Source organism: Passer montanus, unplaced genomic scaffold (genome assembly GCF_014805655.1).
Source record: "Passer montanus isolate IOZ18808 unplaced genomic scaffold, ASM1480565v1 scaffold2, whole genome shotgun sequence".
Lineage (NCBI taxonomy): Eukaryota > Metazoa > Chordata > Aves > Passeriformes > Passeridae > Passer > Passer montanus.
The window spans coordinates 24,446,363-24,472,624 of NW_024366591.1; the positions used below are offsets into that span (position 1 = coordinate 24,446,363).

General features: G+C 36.5%; 1 protein-coding gene across 14 annotated transcripts in view; it reads left to right on the plus strand.

Annotated features, from left to right (window-relative positions):
• The window catches only part of EPB41L2 (erythrocyte membrane protein band 4.1 like 2), a 111,462-nt gene that overhangs the window by 25,663 nt on the left and 59,537 nt on the right, over positions 1-26,262 (plus strand). For all 14 annotated transcript variants that reach the window (XM_039707793.1, XM_039707799.1, XM_039707794.1 and 11 more), the window contains exons 3-4: positions 22,346-22,821; positions 23,827-24,033. In XM_039707793.1, the coding sequence (XP_039563727.1) occupies positions 22,360-22,821; positions 23,827-24,033 (669 nt within the window). In that variant the 5' untranslated portion in view covers positions 22,346-22,359. The remainder of the gene's footprint in view (positions 1-22,345; positions 22,822-23,826; positions 24,034-26,262) is intronic.

A 26,262-nucleotide genomic window follows, 5' to 3' on the forward strand; every position in this document is an offset into this window, starting at 1 on the left:
ATTCCAAATTGTCAGCATATGCAGTACTTCCACAATTTTTCTCTAGATAAATGTGTGAGGCTTTGGCAGACTGTACAGTGATGTCTGCCATGTCTCCCACATAGGTTGCCCTGTAGCATCCTACTGCTGCCAAAAGGATGGGTGGGTGAGGCTTCTGTACCTGGCCAAGGAACTTAATGCCTGATTGCTTGAAGCAAGGCTTCTTTAGTTGGGTCTCTTTTTAAACTTAGTTGTAGATAATTTCTAGGTTTATCTGCATATCCTGACTGAAAATGTTTGCACTGGAAATCTGGGCTTTTTTAACCACTACATTTTTAATTATGTCCTGCTTTTAAAATTAAAGAGATGAGAAAACTGTAAGGCTGGATATTGTGCAAGTGTTCTGCACATGGTACAAAAAAAGGCTGGATTCAATGAGTTTCTCTGATTAAAAAAAAATAAATTACATACTCAGTTTCAGCAATTAGCAGTTGAAATTCTTAAAAGGCTTTAGCATTTATGATATCTGAAAGATTTTCTGACCAATCTTTATTATAACAGAAATTTAAATGATGCCACATGTAGGAGGGTATTTCCTGAGGAATCCTTGGCTGGATGGCAGATAAGACTATAGTATACAGAATTACAGAATGGCTGGGGTTGAAAGGGACCCCTGGTGATCACATAGTCCTACCCTCCTGCTAAAGCAGATTCACCTAAGCAGGTTGTACAGGATCATGGACAGACAGCTTTTGAATATCTCCAGATCAGGAGGCTTCACAACCTTTCTGGGTAGCCTGTTCCAGTGCTCTGTCATCCTCACAGTAAAGAAGTTTTTCCTCATACTCGGATGGAACTTCCTGTGTTGGGTAGCCTGTTCCAGTGCTCTGTCATCCTCACAGTAAAGAAGTTTTTCCTCGTACTCGGATGGAACTTCCTTGAGTTTGTGTCCCTTGTTGTATCACTGGGAACCACTGAAGAGTCTGGCCCCATCTCCTTGACACCTGTCCTCAAGATATTTGTGCGCATTGGTAAGAGCACTTTGGTTGTCTCTAGGCCAAACAGTCACAGCTCTGAAGGAAATGCTTCTGTCCCTTGATCACCTTCACAGCCCTCACTTTAACTCTCTCCAGTAGTTCCTTGTCTTTTTTGGACTGGGAAGCTCAGAACTGGACACAGAACTCCAGGTGCAGCCTCATTAAGGATGAGTAGAGGGGGAGGATCACCTCCCTCCACCTGCTGGCAGTGCTCTTTCTAATGCATCCCAGGGTAGCATTGGTCTTGTTGGCCACAAGGGCACACTGCTGGTCCATGGACAGCTTGCTGTCCACCAGGATCCTCAGGTCCTTGTCTGCAGACCTGCTGCAGGTCAACTACTAACTTTTACTGGTGCACAGGGTTATTCCTTGCTGGGTTTTGTTGAACTTTATTGGGCTCCCCTCTGCCCAGCTCTCAAACCTGTCCAGGTCTTGCTGAGTGGCACACATACATTTGTGTGTGAGCGTTTAAAAAAACGTGTATACTCAGGTCCAACTCCTCCATCTTGTTTAACTGCTAATGCTTAGTGACAATTCTTGGATTAGCAATGTCTGGGTCTCTTAGAGCTCATGGATGTTACTTGCATGACTTCATTAACCTGGAACTGTGAGCAGGACTTGTTAAATGCATGTAGGTATATTGGCGTGACTGCTATTTGGCAATTCCCGATTGTCCTACGGCCCAGTAGCTCCCAAGCCTTTTAGCATTCCTTCTATAGTTCCTGCACTTTCGATGGCAGCTGTGCTTTCGGTCTTTCAGCACAAAGAGCTGCTTATGTCAGATATCCTGTGAGCTACTATGATGGGTTTAAAATGACATTTCTTCCGTAAGCACCTGATTTTGTTGAGGCACTTTCGATGGCAGCTGTGCTTTCGGTCTTCCAGCACAAAGAGCTGCTTCTGTCAGATATCCTGTGAGCTACTGTGATGGGTTTAAAATGGCATTTTCTTCCATAAGTACCTGATTTGGATGATATATTATTAGTGTAATTTAATATTAAAATTTAAAGTTTTAATTAGCCTGCTGTGTGAGCATGTTTTGAAGTCAATACTAGCACTATTACTTGAACACTTTCTTTTGTTTCTCCTATGAGACTAGGATGATGAAAGACTGAGGCTTCTAGATTTAGCCTATGTGGATAATCAGAAGAAAGCAATTTGTTTGTTCACAAGCTTTCCTGCAGGTCTGTAATGGATCTCTCGTGGCTGATGCATGTGACTATGTTGCTCATAAATTGACCATGCTTGAGTGCACTGATGATAAAATGAATGAGTGGATTATTTTTCTCAATAGGCTGTTATGACTGACAGTGATTAAATTATGAGAGAGTGCAGAACACATTCCTTGAGTGGCTAAAAAGAGTTGTCCCTTCAAAGCAGCAGAGAAAGGACATTGGGTTTCTGTGTTCCTATTCTGAAAAACTAAAGTGGTGCATAAAGGAGATGCTGAGTGCTGTGATAGCAATGTAAGTTGACAAAGTCATACTTTCAGTTTTGGTAAGTGTTAGGAGGTTTGAATTGTTAGATACTAAAAGTCGGAACAGGTCTCCCGGGACATCAAGAATTGAAAATAAACACTGATTTCAAGACCTTGCAAGTACCATTTGGCTTGTTAATCCTGTTGCCTTTTAGAGAAACTGGTCCCCAAATTTCATTTGCTTGTTGTATGAAAAAAACCCAAACTACTTAACTTGTATTTAAAATGGTTAGTCCAGAAATTTATAACATTCATTTTTAGATGAGATTTTCCCAATTAAATTGTTGACAATTTCTTTCCACTGTAGTGCTACTATATAGCTCAGATTTCCTCATCCAGTGGTAGGGGAACTCTGAAAGCTGTTGTAGCTTTTGCATTACAACAAACAAATGAGCATAAGATGTGTGTGCTTGCAACCTGCTTTCCTTACTCTTACATAATATCAATTTTATTCATAAGTAATGAGATACAGAATATTTGGTAAGTCAAGCGTATTTAGAGACTTCAGTAAGAATTGCTATTAATCACCTTAAACTTCTTGAGCTCTTTTGATTTGTGCTGCTCAGCATCTTGCCTTTCTTATGTTCCTGAGAAGTGGGGGCTGTGTGGCACTCCAGCAAAGTTCTTGGAGCAGAGAGGCTGCCAGCCTTGTGTAGGGCTGTGCTGGAGTCAGTATCGTACAGTGCTGAGGCGTCATGAATGGAGGAAGGGATTACAGCAAGGAGAGGAACACTCACATAGCTCTTCTTGTCTAAAATGTTTAATGATAGATCTGGTGGTTTAAAAATCTAGATTGATATTAATGTTTGGAAAAATTCAAATTGTACTGCACATTGCCAGTAAAGACGGATTAATCTGGGTGGTCCCTCTGCACTGTGCAGAGCATTAAGCCAGCTAGATTGTTGATTCATTTAGCTGTAGCTATTTCATCTGCAAAAAAACACCAAAAATTTTAACAGATAGTGAGAAGTCAAGAAAATAAAAGCTTAAAGTGTTAAAAGCTTAAAGTAAGCTAGTGTTCAGTCTTAAATTCATCAAATAGTTATACAGCTCCAATACAAAGGGAGTAATTTGTTTGAAGTATTTTGGCAAGGTGGAACTACCATATATGGTTGTGGACAAAGCCATTCATTTTGGTTTTATGCTATTCAGCTGCAGAGTTTGTATGAAAAGTTTCCTTGGGGGGCTCCTGATCCTGGAGTAGCAAAATACATTGGATATTCATGTGGCACTTGCATGAAGGGCCCTAACTGGGAAATCAGTTTACAGTTCTTTTGAAACTCAATCCTGTTTATTGAGACACTTTAAGAATAGAAAGTTTGGTTTTTTAGTAGTTTAGTAATTATTTTTTCTTTAATATTTCATTCACCAAGAGTACATACATGATTTCAAACATGAGAAGAAATCCATGTGTTTAGGGAAAAAATTATGGTGCTGTTCAATTTATTAAACTTACCTAAGGTGTGAATGGAATAATGAATCTTAGAGTCATGTTTTCTTAAATTTTGGGTTAGAGCAATATGGAGATTTGGTAATATATCCTCTGGGGATCAGAACTTGCTGTATCTTTTTTGGCACTGGTGATATCTAGGTTAAAGCTAGGGAGGGTGTGTTATTTGTATAGTAGACATGCTTCTTAGTCATACTGGAAATAAATCTGTTGGCTCACTAAGACCACCTTTGAGTCAAGATTTCAGTCAAAATACTCTTACTTCTGCCTAGAATTACATTCTTTGCCTGCTTGCTGATTATATAATTTTAGTTTCACAAAGGTAAGGAATGGAGTTTAATAAGGGAAATTAAATTTGACAGACTTTGTTTCCAACGACTTTGTTTACACTCTTTTTTGTATGTTTTCAGAACATGTTTATCGTATGGTCAGAAATGGGACTGCAGCTACTCGTAATGTAGTTAAGTATGAGGTACCAAAAATGCTGCAGCTTTGGGGTTCCAGCCCCAAAATATACTGGGTATGTGCCAAACCAACACACTGAGTATTACAATTATTCCTTTTTAGCTGCTGTTAGTTGCTGAAGTAGTTTGGGTGGATACAGGCACATACTTGCTGGTTTGAGGTACTGGAGAAAAGCAGCTATGAGAACATACATTTTCTAGAGATTTATGATTTTAAAAAGGGAAATGTTGGATAAGAAGTCCATGTTTTTCAGCAGTACCATATTTTGTGATAGGTTAGATAAGCAGAAGAAGTATGTCAAGTACTGATTCTCTTTAGTAGTTACCAATCTAACAACAAGTTTATGTGCTGATGGAAGTGACAAGAATAGCACTGTGAATTGTGGTAGAGCATCTTCTGTCTTAAGGTGTATGTAATTTTGTTTGGGAATTAAATGCTGCCTGTTAAGAATTGATGTAAATATAGATATTTGGACACCAAACTTAAATTCAAAAGAGGGATACTTCAAACATCAGTTGGATACATTTGTACTATTAAAGTAACCCATAGCAAGCTTCTACCGTGCCTGGAAGAACTTATGACACATCTTCTTTCTCTTCAAAATATAGTAACAGGCTATTAGCACCATGGCAGGGCTGTAAAGGATCACTGGAATTTTCTGATAGGTGTACAAAAGATTAGGGAGTGGGACTGGGGAAAAGACCTTGCTGCTTTGTGTACTGTAGGTGACCTTATGACCATGTGTGTGATTGAGTATCACGACAGCAATGCCAAATGTACGATTACATTACTGCTGAAAAAAATTTCCATTTTAAAAACTAGCAAACAAAAAGAAATAAAGGCTTTTTGAGAAAAATCCTGAAAATACCTATGTGCAGGCATATGCACATAATTTGACAGAACAGTAAGTACTGCCAACCAATTGAAATCAGAGGATGTATTCTTTAAGATATTCTTTTTCATCAAATCAGTACAACCTGCATGTTTAGAAATCCTCAGAAATAATACCCTTCTGCAGACTGTGCTGACCTTTTGGCATTAAAGGTTTTTCACCCCCTTATTGATGGACTTGGTCAATGATTATGGGCTACAGGGCAACTGATATAAGAGTAGGATATGAAACACAGTGGGATACCTGTTCTAGTTGTTTAAGCAATACGACTTCTCTATTTCAGTATGTGATCAGTTCTAGCTCTGTTTCGAACGTACCTAAAAGTTAGTATTTAACCTTGAGGGCTTTTGTTGCTTTGCCATATACAGAACTTAGGATTCCTTGTTACTCTTTTTAGGAAAAAAAACCCCTGTCTTTATTTATGAAATATTAAACTGAATACTTTATAAGGGCTTCACTGATGTCTCAAATAAAAACTTGAAACTCTTTTGAAAGTGGCTTTATGGAGTATTGCAATTACTTCATTAATGAACTTGAAGATTTTAACATTTCCAAACTAGTTGTCAGATCCGTTTTACCATCTGTAATTGAAGCAGCCTAAAAGAATTTGTAAAACACAGGAATACAAATTTCTATACAAAACAACCTGGTTTTGTTCTCTAAAAGTCTTTTATAAATGTTAGCTTTTTAAAATGAACTTAGTTTCTAAATGTTAAAAACTTCTCTTGGATCATTCTCAAAGTGCTCAGAGCTAGAAGAAGAAAAACTTGCTGTAACAGAGCTTGTTAAAATTTGTTTGCATTCCTTTTATTCGTGCTGTGTTTCCTGAAGGGATTAAACAGTAAGCAGAAGAAATATTGCACAGCTTCCAAGAAACTTCAGTATTCTTTCTTTTTCAGCAGGACCATAATGCTAAGAATTAATGAAAAGACAAATGGCAATTTTCCCTCTTAAAGTTTTTCTTTTGATAATTGATTTTTGTTCCCGCTGGGTTTATTTTCATTTACTCAAGGATGTATTTATTTTCATATACCACAGGATTACTACGGATTAGTTAGAGCCAATTCTCAAAGTAGTGTCCTGGTCAAAATTGAGAGAAGAAGAAGACTATGATGTTTCTACCGCCTCTGTAGGAGGTTTGCAAGCAGTAAAACCCGCTCCAGGTTGAGTAATGAAGAATATATATTTTTGCTAAAACTTTATATTAATTCTTTGAACTGGAAAATTTACGCCTCAAATAAACACAGTCCTCCTTTAGAGCGAAGATGAGGGCTATTCTTTGTCTGCCAGGCAGATTGCAGCTCTCCGTGTATCTTAACGTGTACTGAGATTAACGTAGGCTGTGCAGCACAGCATGGGCTTAAACCCTGGCTCAGATTGAGCAGTCACAAAATGGATTGGTGACTTAGGCTATTCATCCCAGCCATGACAGTTTAAAGGAGGTCGCTGACAACGTCAACAGAGCATGCAATCCTTTTCTTCTACACAGGCTCTGCCTTGTGGTTTTTGTCAGGCGGAATCAGAGCTATTTAGGTCTGCCACTTTCATCTCTGTTACTCAGGGGCTGTTCTGGAAGAGATTCCATATGAAAGGAAGTTTGGTGTTCATTTTTGATACCTGTAATCCCTTCGGTTAGGGAACATGAAGGCTTTCGTAGGCTATGGATCAAGAACATAATCAATCCATGCTTTTCAAAACCTGATACTTGGAAGATGTGAGCAGAAAAAAATGGTGATTTATAACATTCTCAGATGTTATTATCACTTTGTTTAAAGAGTATTTCTGTCACTTCCCCATTTATTTGGGATGTTGAAAATGCTCACAGGAACATATTTTGTGTTGCTCAGAAGAAGAAAACCTGAATCTCTTCAGCTTCAAAGGATATCTCTGTGATATTTTTGCTGAACTGGTTTCCAGTTGCTTCGGACAGAAAGAAAATCCCAATACTAGATTGTAGTATAGTTCTTATTAAAAAATTAGCTGCAGAAAGCATTCTTTATTTCTGAAGCTGTTTCATTCATATTATGTATTTGCCTGTGGCTTAATTTGTCATTACTTGAATGTCTTTTAAGTACTACATTTGAATTTTTTTTTTCTTTTGATCAGTTGGCAAATAAGGAGATTCACATAATTTTGTGAACAGCTTACATTACTTTTCTTCTGTGGATAAGATTTGAAAGAAAAGTCCAGCTTGCATATTAAATTGTTTATATTATTTTTGTTCAGGTGAGGCACTAAACTGTCTGGATGTAAGCCAGGCTCTTGACAGAGTTTGGCACCCTGGCTTTCTAGCAATGGTGATGGAATTAAGAGTGGAAGACATAGTACTTAATTGATAATCAGGAAGATTCTAAAAAAAGCAAGTAAGATTAAGTGAAGGTACTAGAGGGGAAGGAGAAGAAAAGAGGATGAAAGAGATGCTTATACATGAAACTAATATGAAGTAAGAAGGGTTTCAGCATGTTACAAATGGTGAAGCCCACACATCATATCTGAAAACAACCTTGTTTCTATGTCTTGGAAATTTTAGAGGATCTGTTTCCCCTTAGAGGATTATGGAACTGTGTGCTCCAACACAATTCTTTCTTTACTGTTTTACTTTAATGTCTCCTGATCTTATTAACATAAATATATTTAAAAGGCTTAAATATTCATTTTAGTGTTGAGTAACACAAGTTGGTAATACATTTTTAGAATAAGAATTATATGAGTAACCTCAAATTTTTTTTAATTTCAATTTTTCATTTTATGTGAAGTATTGCACAAGATTTTGTATATTTCACATAATCTTTGTGGGACAAAAAATATTTTTTTTCTTTAAAAATTTTAAACTCTTATTTGGAAGTCACACCAAATATGCTGTATTACTTATCTGTATATCTTACAAGAAATGCCTTCAGTTTCATTCTCTGTTTCCCTTTTCCAGTAAGTTTAATATTTTAAATTTTTATTTCAAGTGTTTCAGTGTATTCTGTAGACATGTGCAGTGTAAAATTCATTCTCCTTTGTTAAAGAAGACAATGAAACACTGTTTAATTGGCATGAGAAATGCTGCAGTTACTCTGTGCGGAAAGAAGACTGCATATTCATTTTGCTCCAAGTATTGAATTGTTTCTGTGCAAATGTGGTCATGGTGATTAATGAAGTTGCCAGGAATCATGTGATGACAGCAGTGCTCCTCACAGGAGGAATCTGCCAACACAGAATTCTTCACCTGATGAGCATTGGTTCATTTTGTACATAAATATGGTGAAATTTAATTCTGTTGAATTGGAATGTATAGTTAATATTGTCTGTTTCCTCCAGACTTGAACTGGACTTCAAATTTTCAGTGATGTCATACAGCATGAATTAGCTTGGAATATTCAGCATGAAAATGTTGTATCTCTTGATGTCCACAAACTTTTAGCTTGTGTGATAGTTTTCAGTAGAAATTAAGCTGGGAATAGTTATTGTTTATAATTTTAAAAGTAAAAAAGCTCATTTCATAACTTTTTGTAGCTTTCATAACTCCCATGTAAACCGTTCTGACACTCTGTACATATAATGCAATTTTTGGGCATGTTTAGATGACCTCAGGATGTAAACAGGTCAAAAAGACTTGTCTCCACTTTTTCTCTTCTGTGTGAAGGTAGGAAGATTGCTTTTGCCTAAAGAAAATTAAGCTTCCACTGTGGACTAACACCCCTATATTTTAGGAGAGAAGTGACCTCTGAGTTTCAGCTGAAAATAAGTGAAAGGCTATGATTTTGTCTCCTTAAATGGAACAATTAGAAGTACTTGATGTCAGTGTTTGAGAACAGAGGCCTTGAGAACTATGTTAGTTTTGATTTTACTACTGTCCCAGTGAGCATGCCTCGTGTATCACTTTCTCTTCTACTGCTCAAGTTTGTCTCGCTCTAATTTTTTTTTTTTTTTTTTTTGCTGAAATCAAAAAGGTTTCTTTAGATGGGTCAGTTTGTCTCGCTCTAATTTTTTTTTTTTTTTTGCTAAAATCAGAAAGGTTTCTTTAGATGGGTCAATTTTATAACTGCTGCAAAGCACTTAGCTCATCTTCAGATTGATATTTTACACAGATGTTTGGTCTTGGAGGTCTTCAATAGAAAGTAAACGAGATATAATTCATGATCTGTTTTAAACTAGAGCAAAGCTTACTCTGTAGGAACTGGTGAGCCAAAGATGCAGTTGAATTGTTGAGGTAGTGTGCCTCTAATCTTGATGTTGAATGGAACTTAAGGACGTGTAGATAAGCCTGAAAAACACAAGTGAACTAATCAGGATTCTGTCATTTTATGGATTTGGAGATACAGTCATGCAGTTTTTCCAGGAAGTACAGCTTTTCATTTAGTTCATTAGGCAATCTAAAGCGAGCATTTCCTGCTTAAAAATAAATACATGAAATAATTACAAGAGCAAAGGAAGGAGTATTCTTATTTAAATCTTGCAACAGAGGAGCAAGTCTTAAGACTTGTCACAAAATTGATGTAAAAAAGTGAAGAAGCTACTCTGGAAGAGCCTTGAAAGTGAAGTGTATATAGATGCTGGATCCCCTGCAGCCTAGCACTTGAAGGACCACAGCTTGGAGATCCTGTGGGCTGACCAGTAGCATCTGTGATATAACATAGCCTGTACTGGAATTCTGGTGTCTTCCCACCCTGCCCCCTCTCTGGCCTCACTGCAGCTTTTTGGCTATTAGACAAATTGTGACCTTCTTTCCTGTTTTGTCTTCAGCATCTGTTTCCTGTTTTTTCCTTCCCTTCCTCACCCCATTTTTTTTTTTTACTCCTGACTTTCTGTCCAGTGGTGTCTACTTTATTTCATTGCTACCTTGCTTTTTCCAAGTTGTCTCTATAAACCCCTTTTTTTTTTTTTACTCCTGATTTTCTGTCTAGTGGTGTCTACTTTATTTCATTGCTAGCTTGCTTTTTCCAAGTTCTGTCTCTATAAGAGAACAATAAATAGCATCAATCCTTCCATTTTAGACAGTTTTTGTATCCACTTTTTAGTGAATTTATTAAATGTTAATTTGCATGGTATTCATATTATCTTCCAAAATTCAAGTCTGTTTTTTTTCTAAGTCCTAGAAGTTTTCACACAGTTTTGTTGAGGTTCTTATGTTTGGGCAGAATTCTGAGAGTAGCATGCCTCAGACTTCATCCAGACCAGAGCTCCAGTTCTTCATCTCTGAGATCTCACTTTGAAAAATAATCAAGTACTCCTGATTTGTGAAAGAACATGATGTCATTTTATAGAGCCACAAGACTGTGACTCTTGTCTTTTCGGTCGACGCATGCTGTCTCTTGCTTCCACACACAGGAGTATGGTCTTGCAAAAAACTCCAGTTATTAACCAGTATACCATGGTAAAAAAAAAATAAAAAAAAAATTGTCTGTACACTTCATCAGTTTTAATTTTCTCATTGCTTCATATGTCAAAGTACTTCAGATTTTAAAAATCTAGATAGGACATGGGAAATCTATGTCTGTGAGCTCAAATATGATTTTGGATTTAACATTAAATGCTTAAGAATCATACCCATAGAGAACAGCTGGGTAAATATGCTTTCAAGCATTTCTTCAGTCAGCGTGTTAAATGATGAGCCCAAAAGGAAGCAAGAAACCCCTCAGCCAATGCACACTGGGAGTGTCACTCCGAGTCTTTTCAGGGCAGAGTTCATGGTATCGCACTGTATGTGTTTGTGATAATAAAATTGTAAATCATAAATTACTGTCATCTTGAAGCTGTGTTTGCTTGGGACTGCTTCAAAGCTTTGAAACTTTTCGGCACGTACAGAATGAGAACTGGAAGTACAGCCTATGAAGGCAGAATAAAGCCTCTACTTGGCCTGGAAGCTTACTGTGACAACACATCATCCTCATTTGTATGTGGTCATTGAAAGACTTTTCTGCAATGGGTGAGGCTGCTTTGGTAAACTGCAGTTTGTGATGTATATTCTTATATTCATATGGGAGTGTAATTAAATTTGTGGTTTGGCAGGACAACATTCTTTTTTCCTTGTCTGCAGGACAGTTCTAAATACTCCTCTCCACCTTGTTCTTGGGGTTCACAAATGAATTATTCCTTTAAATCCTTATTATGTACTGTCATTCCCTAACTCTCCAAAGAAAACTTTGTTTAAATAGTTACTCCCTTGGGACTTTCATGCATATCCTGTTATCTGTTTTATATTACAATCTTTCATGCTAGGAATGTCCTTCCAAAAAGCACAAAACAGCTAAAGCACTTAGATGACTAATAAACATGTTAAGTGCTGAAGTCTAGGCACAAAACCAGCATTATTAGCATTGCTTTTTGCCTTTTTTCTCCATTAAACTTGTTTCTGACCTCTAGATTCAGACATGAACTAGGCTCCTTTCACTTTGTCTCGCCCAGAGATGTTGCAGTGGTTGCAGTGTTGTTAGTTGTGAACCCACTGCCATGAAAAGTAGGAAACTTTTAGAAAGTTGCTCATGTTTTCACTCTTCTAATCAAATATCAGCATTCAGAAGAGCCCATGGGAGTGATGAAGTTTTGGCTGCCAGTTTTATTTGCTCAGCGAAGAGGCATCTCCACTGCTTTTTGTTGCTTGGGATTGGCAGAGCTAGCTCCCACAGGAGCAATAGATGCATACTTTGTAGAAGAGCACTGTTATCTCTAGTTTCAGTACTTCTTATATATTCAGTAAGCATAAGTACGTAGGAAATAGTTTGCAGTGTTGTGCTTTACATATATAATTTAATGTGCAATATAATTATTTTGAGTAGGTGGGAAACAGCAAATTGGTTCTGTTTTTTCAAGGGACTACTTCTGTTCCAGTAGCACATGAAAGACCCAATTAGCTTGTGCTAGCTGCAAACATAAAAACTAAAATAGCAAAACATGACCTGTCAGGTGGCTAACCTCTGAGGTTTGGAGAATGTGAGAGAACAGTCAGGGAATACTGGATAGCTTTTATTTATTGAAGCAGGAGGAGAGAATTATCCTGGCTTTAACTATTGTACTTCTAATTTGTGGTAGTTGTTTTTTGTTTGGTTTGGGTTTCTTTTTTGTAAATGATGTTATACAGTGAATAATCTGGGTGTGCTTACTTGCATGTGCATTAAGCTCTCTACAGGTTCTTCAAGAGATGATTCATATACTGGTAACAACCTACCCAGAAAAGACACAGCTGCAACGTTCCAGCAGAAGTGCAGAAATACTTAACCGTATACCTTGAGACATTGCACTTACTTGGAATTTGGACTAAGCTTGTTTAAGATTAATTACCAGGCATGTTATTTAATCAAGTATTTAAAACTGAATTTATCATTGGTGGAAAGTGTGGCAGAGTCAATTTCTGTATTGTGACTTGAATCCTGATTCAGGAAAACAGACACTAAAAAAATAATTGTGGCAGGAGATGATTTTCCTGTCATTTGCATAAAAAGTGTTATAATTTTATTGTCACTTTTTTCAACTCTGTTTCCCTCAGGAATGGCAAACATCTACCAGTATTGTTCAAGTGGCTTGCCCAAGAGAACTGTGCCCTCTGTGGTGCTTATATTTGGCAATAGCAAAAATGAAATGCCTTAAAGTGGAAATATAGAACTGACATTGCTGCCAAAGAAGTCACTTTTTGTGGTTATGTTTAGACCCTAAAGCTTTGTAAACATTTGTTCATTCAACTCTAGTCTTACACATGCCAGAGCAAACTGTCTTAATACATTTGTCAGTTGTGTTTTGGCTATGGTTCCTAAGTTGGATGAGCTGAAATAAAAAGCTAGCAGGCATTTTGAATGTGATCTCAGTAGCATCCACATCTGTATGACATTCAGCTTCAATGTGCTTGTGAAAAAAAGTAAATGGTTGCATCTGCTTATGAAAGTTAATTTTAAATGTGTGTGTACTGGTCCCTTTCTCTACTGAAAGCACAGACTAGTTGCTTTTCTTTTTTTCCCTGACATTGAATCCTAGTATTGCAGAAGTTTCTCTTTTTGCACACTGTTGTACACTTCCTGAACCATGTGAGAGGGTAATAATTCTCTATATGACTTCCACTGAAGAGGAAATGGATACTTGTCCAAACAATGATGTGCATCTGGAATTCCACCATTCAGGAACTTTATTACACTGGTGTCTTCCAGTTTGCAGTACAAAAAATTCTCAGGTACTAGTACATTATTTTTCACCAAGTTGGCGAGTGTTTTGATTAACTATGTTATTGTAATTGCCTTGTAAGCATACTGCATGCAAGAGTGAACATAATGTTGTCAGTATAAAAAGAGCCTGGTTTTAATCTTGCCAATACATTATAAATAGAAAGAATGCTAGTTGGAAATGGAATTTTTTATTGTGGCATCTAAAAATCAATCACCTCCAAATCAACCAAATGGGGTTGTCATTGTCCGCCCCCACCCCCCCACAGCTTCTTTATTAAGAATTGAAAAATGTAAATGTTTGCCTTCAGTGAAATTTTGTGACTGTCAAAGAACCAGCCATTTGGCAAGGTGGGATAGGGTGGAAGGATAGGAATGGAGATTGGAGGGACAGCATTGCTTGGAACAAATGAATACTCACTGCTGGTTTTAATCTCTAAAATTGTGGTTATCATCAGGGTTTAATGTGAGCAGCCAAAACCCACTGTGAACTTGCAGAGTTGATTTTAAAAACAAGGCAGAGTTTTTTCTCAAAATCTGTGTTGATCTTAGTTTGTTGGACAGATAACAGGAAAACAGAGCTGTCTCTTGACCCATGTTCATTTTCTGTCTGCTGGAATGAATTTGGAACTAAATCCCGTTTTTCCACTCGAGCATGTACTTCTCTAGCAGTGTCAGGGCCTGGGTGGGGTCACTTGTTCAATACAGCTTTTCAGAATGACTGTTGGATTCTCATCAGATTACAACATTCTCTTCAGTGCTGGGGAAGAGCACAAAGCTATCTTCAAAAGATTATATTTGTGCATAGGTACTTTGGCAAAGACAAATTTCTTGATTTAAATGAATTTGCTGTTTGAGACTTATTCTTTGCCTTGATATAGTAGTGTATTTGTGGATTGAAAATACAGAAGGAACAGATTTCTATTATCTCTGGGAATGGCAGAGATAGCACAAAGAGAGTTGAGGGTTGTATATTTGCTTAAATGTGATCTGAGTTTCCAATGTGGGCATTGCAACTTGGCTAAGTGTAGTATTTATGTTCTGATTTTCTTGAAGGCCTTGGGGTTGAGTTTTACATGTTCTATAGGTGCTGTTACAAACATGATGCAGTTTTCACTGAATTTCATTTGGTTTGGAAAACAGCACTTTCCAACATTATTTTCTTGGTTTTATTAGACATTTTTAGGCTGCTGCACGGTGTCAGGAGATAAATTTTAACAAAAATAGCTTTTAAAGAATCCTCACTGGTTTTCATGTCTTGTAGTATATCTTTCCTTTCTGGAGTTTTCCTTCAACTGACTTATCCATTAAAACTAAACCTTTAAAGTTGTATATGGATTTCATTAACCAAGTTATGCACCAGGCAAAATGGAGATGGCCTGTGGCGGATGTTCTATGAAAAGTTGAGGCACTTGGGTGATAAATAATAGGTACGTGTTGTGCTGCTTTAACAGGAAAAAGGGTTTTGAGAAATAGTAATGTTCCAGGATGTAATTTGAGTTTACAGAGAGTAGAGGTGACTTCCCCAGAGTTGCTTTACAGAAATTTGTCAACATAATAGTTTTATTGTGAAAATATTCTATCGAAACTACAGATACTCACTTTGCAGTTTTAGACAGAAGTAGTTTTTTCTGTCACATTCAATTTTTTGTCTATGTCCTTGATTTTTTTTCTTCATCTTCACAGCAATCTACAGAATTACACTAGTATTTGTCTTTCATTGTTGTTGCAGAGCTACTTTATAAATTCTCTGTATCCTAGGTAGGAACTTGCCAGTGTTTTTATGATGTTCTGTGCATTGCAAGGAATGGTTACACTTTATAAATTCTCTGTATCCTAGGTAGGAACTTGCCAGTGTTTTTATGATGTGTTTTCTGTGTTCTGTGCATTGCAAGGAATGGTTATGCAACTACAATAATTTTATCACAGTATAAAAATGAGTTCTAGAAACTTTACTATTTAAATCAGGACAAGAATGTGTTTGGGAGGGAAATACTACATGTTTGGAAGTCATTAAGTGTATAATGGCATGGGTATAACATGAAGGATAATAAAATACCTGTTACTTTGAATAGTGACTTCATTATCTAGATAAAAGGATGCTTATGAGTGTAGCTTCTTTTAGCTTAGGGACTGTTAGGCACTGCGACATGCCTATAATTCCATGGAAACTATATTTGATAGGCATAGGATTCTTTGGGAGGAAACCACTGTGTGCCATTTCTACTCTTGGAGATAAGCATAGACGTTATGTGAATATGTGAATGTATTCAGACACACACGTGTTCATGTACACGTGAAACTAATTTTTATTGTTATGGAGTCATGATTCACTGTCTGGCTCTGAAGTTATATTTATTAAAATATGTTATGCTAATTCTTCTATGAAAACATTCCATCACTTGTCATAATCTGGGAATTACACTTGAAATTGCAGTATTGTTGCTGTTTAAAGTTTGGCCTTTAAATGTGCTACTGACTTTCCCAACTATTATGGCACCATCTGCTGACCAATACACAGACTGGCAATGTCAGTTTGCTCACCTGGTTACCTCCTTGAGAATGAGCTCCCAGTTTAGGAGAAAGCCAAAGCAGAATCATGAGGAGAAAGGGTAATTTTTTTATGGGCTTACATTTAGGAAAAACTTTCATTAGGAGATATTATTACAAAGGCAAAGTCTGTATCAATAGAGATTTGGTTGTCTACTCACTTGAATTATTCCTTAAGCTTCCTCCATGAACTGTGAAGCTTTATAAGAAGGAATTTGGGGGGGGTTTTTTGGCTATGTATGGCACAGGATTGTTCTTGGTAGTCTGTTTTTCAATGTGTTACCTTCTGAGCCTGCGATGAAGAGCCATGACAGCAAGAGATCTGTCCAGGGCCCAGCTCTGGCTGTCTTGTCACAGCCTGGGAAGCCAATGGACTGTGACAGGCTTCTGCCCTGTGGCTACTGCAGGGACTCACAAAGAAGCCGAGTCTGCAGTCTGTCTCTTCAGGCTCTGCAGTTAACCTTGATTTTTGTGCACAGTGATCGTCAGGGAAGGAGCAGGCTGGAGCAGTGCTTGTCACGTTCAGTGTGTGTAAATACCTAGGTTTGGGTGCAATTACTAGATATCATCATTGATTAATAATTTTAAAATAGGTGGTTGGATTTTATATGTATAAAACATGTACCCATTTCCTCTGCTTTTTCTGTTGTAACTTTTTTATCATACTCACTAGATTGCTGAACTTGATCTTTGATTTCTGTATGATCTATTTTGTTTTAGGAATGTGCTTAAAAATGAATGTTATCCAAATTACCAGATTCAGGTTTCAAAGCATGTTTGTATGTATAAACACTTCTGTGTATTTATACAGTTAGAGAAGGATGCAAGTTCCTGTGGGAGAACTGGGGTGGTTTTGGGTTGATATTTGACAGCAGGATAGTATTTAGTTGAGAACTGTATGATGTGAATGTTGCAAATTGATCTAAGCTAACTTTAGAGATGTTTTCTCTTTCTTAAGGATCTCAAAATTGAAAACTTGATTCTTTGGTAGAATTCATTCCTTGGTGTTCAGAGCATTCCATGTCTTTTCAATTGTAGTAATACATTTAAATAATGACTAAAAGGAGAAATTTTATTTACTTTTTGCTTTGTCTGCTAATAGAATGTGTGCAGGTTATATTGGCACCTTCAGCAAAACAATGCTACACAGAATCATGATATACCACGAGTTTTGTTGTTTATATACCAATGATAAAATACAAGTTTCAAAATTAGCAGAAATCTAAAATAAAGTTAATTAGTTACTACTTTCAGCCAAATTTGAAATATAAATTATTGTGCTCTACAGAAAAGAACTGATTTATGTTTTTGAAAAAATGTAGTTGTAGTACCAAGTTTCTCAGATATTACCTACTGTATAAACCAGATTCTTCTACATTCTAAAATATGAATAACTGTTCTGGCTGGGATTTTACTTCTTTATAGCTTTTATATCAACAAATCTTACATGTTGAAAGCAGCAAGCATGAATGATGTGTCCCAACCAACTGTGAAATGCAGATCAGGCTACTGCTGAGCTTCAGATCAATAATATGACAAGAAATAAACAACTTTATTTGGGAATATTTTTTGCTTTGTTTTAGGCAGTTGAAATATACATGACCTTGTTTCAGGTTTTCATGTATATTTTTTCAGATATTAGAAATTTTCTTTGATATATTTTTGGATTTTTTTGTTTGTAGCCCATGTGAGATAAATATTTGGAATATTTATGAAAGTAGAGATTTAAAAAATAAATTATTAATAGTATGGTGATCCAGAAAATTACCTGACTTGCACAGACACACATTGGCTTTTAGTGCACTGAGCTGTAATTTATTTCTGTAGAAGTAGGTTGATTTTTTTTCCCCTTTTGTTTCTATGACGATTTCTCTGTGAATACTAGTAGACTGATGGAGATAAAACTATCAAAGCCATTTTTATTTCTTGAGTTTGCTAGGAATTTCAGTAACAAACTGAAAAAGGAAGAAACAAGTTTAGGGCTGCATTTTCTACTTTTACGTACTCAGAAAATAAGTAAAATAAGATCCAGAAATGTATGGAAAAAGGACCTGGATTTGTTTGTCTGTGCTGATAAATAAGAAATACTGTAACAGAAGCAGTGAATTAAAGCATGCATCATCAAAGAAAACTTTATTTTATTGCAGTTGGTTTCAATGTTGTCTGTGACCTTTGAGCTACCCTACTTTTTTCTTTCCTTCTCTTTTTCCCCTTTTTTTTTTTATTTTTAAACTTCATTATATATTTGATATGTGTTCTGTTTCTAGTTTATCGAGGGTGCCAGGAATCCTTTTGGTCAGAAAACTACATTTCAAGAATTTATGCTAGAAACTGGAAGAAAGGTGTCAACCAGCTGACAATCTGTACACCTGAAAGAGTGTCAGGAAAGAATGTAACATCCTTTTCTGCTTTCAGCTGTGAACTTGGGCCAGCACTAAGTTTCTTCTCAGTGCAATAAAAAGAGAGAGAAAGGGAAGAATGGAGAGGAGTGAGAATATCTGTTGTCTTAGTTGCTTCCTGGTCAGCACCCTTGCTTGGGGAAGTTGGTAGAGTTATAAATGGGGCAGATCATCTGCTTCCTGTAAAAGGGGGATCGGTTTTAACAAACTCACCTTCTCTTCAGAAAGTGCAAAGTGTTTTGCAGTACTTTTTGCCATCCCACTCCCAACTTCATCCTTGCAGTTTAGGTAGTCATTCAGTTGGCATGAGCCAAGTTTTTGGGAGGATTACAAAAGATAAATCTGTTACCACTTGTGGTTTAATGTGCATCGGCTTAATGTCAATTGCAAAATCTACTAAGATTATTCTTTTCTCCATTCAGACATTGGCAATTCTTTATTTGAGCATCACTGTAAGGTTCCTTCTCCGTTAGTCTACTCTTGCTGCAAGATTGTTACTCTCCTTTCTCAATTCCAATGAAACACGGATTTAATGTTACCTTGCAATACAAGAAAGGAGAGATAAGGAGGACCCCATCCTGCTGCACTTGTTACAGAGCTTACAAAAGATTATAGGGGCAAAACTATTTAGTGAGCTCATACTACATAGTAAGAATAAATGAGAATTTACTTGAAGACAGGAAAGCAAGAAAACATGCAGTTGAAGTTGAGAATTCTAGATTTGCAATCTGATTCGATTTATTTCTTCCCTATATCACTTGTGAGACAAATGCTGTCCGGCACACTGTTGGCTGTTACACCAGAGCTGTGTGAGATCAGGTGAGGTCTTCCCTATCAGGGCAGGAGGGAATCAGGAAAAAGCCACTTTCAGAAAACCTGGTTTCCTCCCTATCTCTGTTTTTTCCATGAACTACAAAAGTGGAGGATCTAACAGAGCACTGAGATAGGGAATGTGAGACTCAGTTTGTGTTTCTCAAGGGATAGCTAGTTCTTGTCCTAACATGCAGCTCTGGAAAAAAGAAATGTATCAAGCTAATGTGGTAGAGAAGGGTAGGTGTTTTGGGAAGATTATAACTTACACTCTTGGTCAGTGCCCTTGTGTGGTTAACTCATCCACCTCTTCACTGTTAATTCAGACACTACTGGGAGTATAAAGAAATATACAGGCTCAGCAGAGAGGTGTGCTTCCTTTTGTAGGGTTATCCTGTCTATTCCTCTTCTCTCCCTCTCCCCTCCCCAAAAAGCACTGTAGTTACAAGCTTGTGGGAAATGGAGCTAATGAAAGAAATCCCTCCTGCTGTGGGCATCAAATAAAGGCATTGAGTGAACACGGACAGACCTCTTCAGACAGGGGTTGTAACAAGTTTCCCTTGCTTCTGCAGTATAAAGCCAAGTTCTCCTTATAACTTTGATTATGAAAACCTGGATACTTGGAAACGCAAAACCTTCCTTGTTTTCCATTGAGCAAGTTTGTACCACCCACTGCTATTCTGTCTAAATTTAATCAGTTAAGATGTGTGACTTGATATCCTCAGTTTCTTTTATTGTTAGAACAATATCATGGGGAGGTGTTTGCAGGGTGACTGATTTTGCTTAGTTCTAAAGCATTTTCTGGAGATGTCTCCTTTTTGGCTGTATAATCAAATTGCGATATTAATTTTGAGAGTGGTATGTAATGATTTTTTAATTAGCTTGCTCATGTATTTCATGCATTTCTGCATATTTTGAAAAGTAAAACAAAAAGTGCAGGAAATATAGTGGCTTCTCTATAACTTCTTTGAAGATTTGTATATCAAGTATTATAAAATTGTTTTAGCTACTTTCTGAGAAAAAAATGGTTCTTTCTTAGAGATATATGAAAAAAAAATCACCACCATCTCTGTTACTTATGAAACCTCCCTTATGAATTCATTAAGCAGTGTGGATTGTTATTCTCTGATCAGCAGAAGTTTCAATTTTTCTCAGGGAAAGTTGAGTTTGGTTGTCTAGATATTGTTCATTTTTCATTTTAATAATAAAGTTTTACATTGTTATGTTAATAAGATACCTACCATTTGGAACAAACAGGAGCATTTCTGTGTGAGATGCAAGGGTGATAGAAAAATGTAATTTGATCTGTAGCAGCCTGAGAACTAGCATACTAATACATGGATTTAAATAGCAAATTCTTTCATTTCAATGGTCAAATAGAAACCTGCCTTTCAGAGGCCTGTTACCTCTGAAATAAATAGTGCTTACATAATGTGTAATAGTCTATCACAAGCTTTAATAGTAGTATTGAAACTTGAAGGGTTTTATAAAAAATTGTAGAAATGGCTGCATAACTGTAATATTTAAGGTTGAAATGTATTCAGAAGTCTCTAGTGTAGCATAAAGGTACTAACTTTTAATTTAATTCCTGATTGGGGAATGCTTTAATTTTAGATAGTGAAGTGTTAAATGATGAACAAAAAAACCCCACACACCATTGTAGCTGCTTTGGTTTCAAGATGCTTAATGTGAATTTGCCTTTAGCTAGTTCAAGGCTCCTATGTCTAGGCTTCTTAGTAAGAGAACTGTGAAAATGGTGTTTCCTTTGGCTCAGTATTGCTCATCTCTTTGGCCAGAATGGCTTCTCTTGTATGTTTAGGTCTCTATTAGCTTCCTTTTTTCTTTCTTTCACATTAGGGATTGGTTTAGCTTAACTATTTCTGATTGCCTGTGTATGTGCTTTGGAAACCTGGAGGCAAAGTGTTGCTGCTGCCCTGTGATCGAAACTGGTTCTCAGTCGGCTTCAAATGCAGTTTAAAGTGCTGTGCAGATTAATTGCATCAAGTCTGAGCTAAATAACCTTAACTCTTTTTGGGCACTGGTGGGAGCAGTGGAGTTCAGCAAGAGTTCTGAACCTAAGAGCCTCCTGCCTCTAATGGCATCCACTGAAGTCAATCATAACAGAGAGGGTTCCCATGTTATAAAGATATAAATGTGATTGTAACTGACTGCTAAACTTTAGGCCAGAAAAACAGACCGTCAATCTTAAATTAATTGTTTTCAGAAGAATAATGAATTCTAACCATTATAAACTTTTGTCTGGCTCTTGTATGCTTATTTTTGTTAGCTCACTTCAACAAATTGGAAAAAAGTAGTTATATTAAACTTTTGAAACAATGCAGCACAGTACAGTGCCACACAAATAACACCATTTGTTTATCTAGTTAATTTTTTTCAATAAATACCAATAATGTTAAGTTGAAAGGTTATTATTGTGTATCCTGTTGTTACAATACTGTGATTTATCTTTAACTTCACTGAAGGAAGAGTAAGCAGAAGTGATGAGAGTATAAGAGTTATATATGATTTTATGTTGATTAGTATTAACTTCTTATTAAGAACCCAATCTTACCTTAATTAAAAACGTATGCTCCCCAGCATTATTAGTAATTTCAACAGTATCACTGACTTATAATTTCCCAATTTTTTATACTCGCTATCATGCTCACCTTCCTTTTGTCCTATTCTTTGGTAATCTTGCTCTTTCACTTCCAATAATTTATTTTAAGTTCATAAGTGTCACCAGATAGTAGGGGGGTTGTACCTACTAGTTTTACAGAAGGTCGTTGCTATTCTGAAAATTCATTTTCTGGGTCTGCTAAGGAGCTCAGTAGAAAGAGAACTGAAGTTACTTCTGAAATAATCTTGGCTAATAACATTAGGAGAACCTAATAATAAAAATTGCCTTTCAGCGAGCACACTTGAAATTTTATTAAGGAGAAGGAAACCATAGATCTTACCTGCAGAGCACTAAGTTTTAGCTTACTGGTCTTACTTGTGAACTCGAAATTTGGAAAGAAGTATTTTTTTAACCCTAATAAATTTAATAATCTACGAGAGTTTATGAATTACTACAAATTACTGCAAATAATTAGTCAGTAAAAGTAGTGATGCTACATACCAAAACTATCTTTATTGTTGCTTCTTTTAGTGTCAGTTGTGATAATGACAACTGAAGTTGGGTCAGAGACTGAAGTAAAGAAGGATTCTGAGCAGCTGGGACAAGACAAAGCCAAGGACAAACCTGAGGAAGCATCAGAGACTCCAGGAGATCAAAAGTCCAGGGAAACATCCTCTGGAGAGGCTCAAGATTCTTCTGTCCCAGCACCAACTAACCAAAGTAGTCCAAGTAGCCAGAAGAAGGAAAAATCTTCACCTGAAAGCAAGGGTATTTCTCGTTTCCTTCCCCCTTGGCTTAAGAAACAAAAGTCATACACCTTGGCAGAGCCCAGAGATGAGCCCAAGAAGAGGGCCACGGGGGAAGAGCAAGTAGTTGAAGAAAGTGAAAGCCAGGCACTAGAGGGGGTGGCTCAGCCAAGAAAGAGCTTGGAAGAAGCAACTGAAAACCGGCAGAATGCTAAAGCAGATGACAAAGAAAAACACTCCATTAGCAGTGCTGAAATACAGGTATGTGTGGGAAGGCTCATAGGTACTTTGGTGTAATTACCTGATTAATGAATTATGTAATTCATGTAAAGCTTTGATAGGATCATATTAGGGAAAAAAATGACAGCTATTCCAGTTGCTAGGTTCCAGTCCTACTTTTTGTGAAGTTGCATGTCCGCTCTTAACATTCATATTCTAGGGTGGCGAAGGTACACAGAGAATGCTTTGTATGAGGAGGGGCTGGGACAGTTGACACTGGTCACTGAGGAAGAGAAGGAGGAAGGGGAATCTTACAAGTATGTATTAATACCTGAAAGGAAGGAATGCAGAGTAGCCAGACCCTTCTCAGTGGTATGCAGTTAGCTGACAAAAGGCAAGGGACTCAAATTAAACCCATGAAATTACATCTCAAAACACAAGAAAATGTTTTTTACTCTGATGCTGATAGGATCTTTCCTTGGCAAGGGACGTGGCCAGGTGGTGGTAGGGCAGATGATAGGCCTCCTGGGGTGGTAAAGGGCTGAGTCAGACATTGAAACAGATCAACCAGAGATATTGTGGAGTGTTCCCCTATTAAAATATCCAAAACCCAGCTGGATATGGTCCTGGGCAAATTGCCCTCCGTGGCCCTAGGGGCATTGGACTAGATCTCAAGAGATCCCTTCCTTCCTCAACCATTCTATGATTCTGTATCACTTGACTTTCATAAACACTGGGGTTTAGTTTAGTATAATTCCTGGAGATTCTTAATAAATTTGTTTCTCTTTTGAAGAAAGCCAATAACTCATATTTATAAAAACCAAACCTCATTTCAAGGAAAGGGAAAAAAAGGCACCTTTTCTGGTTTGAGAGCAAGAATATCTGGTCCCTAAATTAAGACCCTAATGCTTATGCTGGTTATTGTGATTCCAGTATGTGTATAACTTTAATGAATGGTTACTGTCTTATTTATTAGTATCTTATAAAAGGAATGAACAAGTTTAAAATATCCTCCTTTCTGAGTTTGTTTAACTGTATTTTATATAGCCTTCCAAAGAAGATGGTAAAGAAACAGAAGTAGAGGAAGTTGCAGGGAAAAAGGAAGAAAAACAAGAAGAAAAAAGGGAGACAAAAGAAGTGCAGACAGCTGAAATTAAAATAGATAACATTCCTCAGAAGTCTCCAAAGAAAATCAAAACTGTGCAGTGTAAGGTGATGCTTCTGGATGGCACGGAATACAGCTGTGACCTAGAGGTAAGGCATCAAGTTGTTACATAAAGAGCTTTTTCTGTAGGGAAAAGAAAACTTGCTTTCATTGTACTGAGTGTTTAACATTATCACTAGGACTAAGTTAATGTTCCAGTTTAAAATTCCATCTTTAAAACTGTATCACTTTATTCTTAAAATTCCCTCTGCAGTACACTAGCTGCTATTTCACAGCTCAAACTTGATTATTTTTCTAAAACATTAAGGTTTTCCTGAAGGTAGTGGGGCATGTGCTAATAAAGTTTTCTTGAGTTCCTTAATTTTTTTTAAGTTATCTCAGCTGGAGATAAATTTAAACTTTTTAAACTTTAAAGTTTAAAATAAATTTTCTTCAGAAAGAAAAACTCCATTACAGCTATAAAAGATATATTTATGTTCAAAGTTCTGTTCTAATTCCACATTTTCACAAAAATTGACTGCAGGGTAGTAACCCTGGAGTAGTTGTTGGTTTGGGATTTTTTTTCCACATAAATCAGGATGTTTAAATCTGAATAGCATCTCTGTTTTAATTGAAGGTTATGTAAGTTTTATCTTCCTGGGCTTTTTCCCCATCCTAAAATGAGACTTAAATGAAGTGGTGGCATACCACAGGTCTAATATGCCATTTTGTATTTATAACTGCAGTATTTTAAGTCTGTCATGATCCAGTTAAGTCATTTGCCAAGAAATAAGTTTTCGCATTATTTGCAGCAAGAGTTTCCTGTAAGAACAATAGTAAAAGTAATTTAGGAGGGGAAAAAAGTAATGAAGAAACAATTTGTTTTATATGTTCACTTGAATTATTTATAGGACATGAGCAGTGCTGACTGCAATTTTCTGGATGAATTCGTGTTCTTAAATACATGTAGAGTTTTTTATGCTCTACTACCATATCAAAATACTTAAAGTCTCAGAAAGCTTTATCAACTGATAACTGAAATTTCAGTTTGTGCTTTCTGCAAAAGATCCTAGTAGATTTCTGATACTCTTTTTTAGTCTTGGTTCAATATTTAGTGTTTGGGTAAATGTTGGTTTATTTCTGCTTTTACAAAGTTACTGAAATGATACAAGAGTTACCAAAAAGCAAAGAAACAAAATTTTTGCAGTCAAAGTCCAGTTGGTTGACTTTCAAGTAAATTAGGTTTTAGTTTTGGGCAATTGTCATGATTTTCACATTCCTGATGCCTCTTCCAGTTTACTATGGATTGTAGACCAGCTTATTTGTATTTAAAATATATATACTTGCTAATGGCAAAGTAAAACTGAAAAACACCTTGCTTTCATTACTGTTATTTGATGGCTTTTGGTAAAACCCTGTCTTTTTCTAATAGTCATTCTAAACCTTCATGGTAATCAGGAATAAAATCTGAGCTAATACACTATTGGGGATTTTTCTGTTTGACTTGCAGTCCTATTCCTTTTTTCTTTTAGAACTGCATCAATTTGTATTCACATAAACTAAAAGGAGTGTGAAAGAAGACGAAATATGAAAATCAAACTTCATTAATTTAGTCTCTGTTAAATTTTGCCAGTTGTTCATTCCTACTGTATGTGTCTTTATGTAAGGTAATAGCTGGGAACAGGCATAAGAAGAAGGAAAGCCATGATGCAGTAGCTTCAGTGTCAGCACACAGATCAAGGCTGATCAGGATTTGCAGCAGTAACTAAATACGGAGCATTTTGTGGCCAATTAGTATATAAAATATTATACAATTAATTAGTCACAGTGATGAATCATAATATGAGAACTTAATACTTGAGTTCAGCTATTTTATACATTAGATTCACTAAAATCTAAATAGAAAATCTTGAATTAATAGTAATGCTTTTTTTCTTAAAAAATAAGTGTTGATGCATAATTCTTAGAACATAAACTCTTTCAGTCAGAAAAACTTTATTCTTCCAGCTTGTGCATGTTCTAATCAGTAAATGGTTAATGGCAAAAGCTTGGAGATGTGATTTGAAAACGAATGGAAAAAGGGAGGGTTATAGTTACATGTGAAAACATTTGAGATGGAGAGACAAGTCCCATGGGACTTTACGGAATACACTCACCAGTACTCAGTGAGCTGGCTGATGTTCCTTCAAGGCCAAACTTGACCACATTGGAAATGTCCCAGCAGTTAGGGGATCTTCCTGGGATTTTCTTTTTTGGGGGAGGGGAAGCAAATGTCATTCCTATTTTTGAGAAACGCTTTTTTTAATGCCATCTTATGTTCTTAAAATTCATAGTTTTTT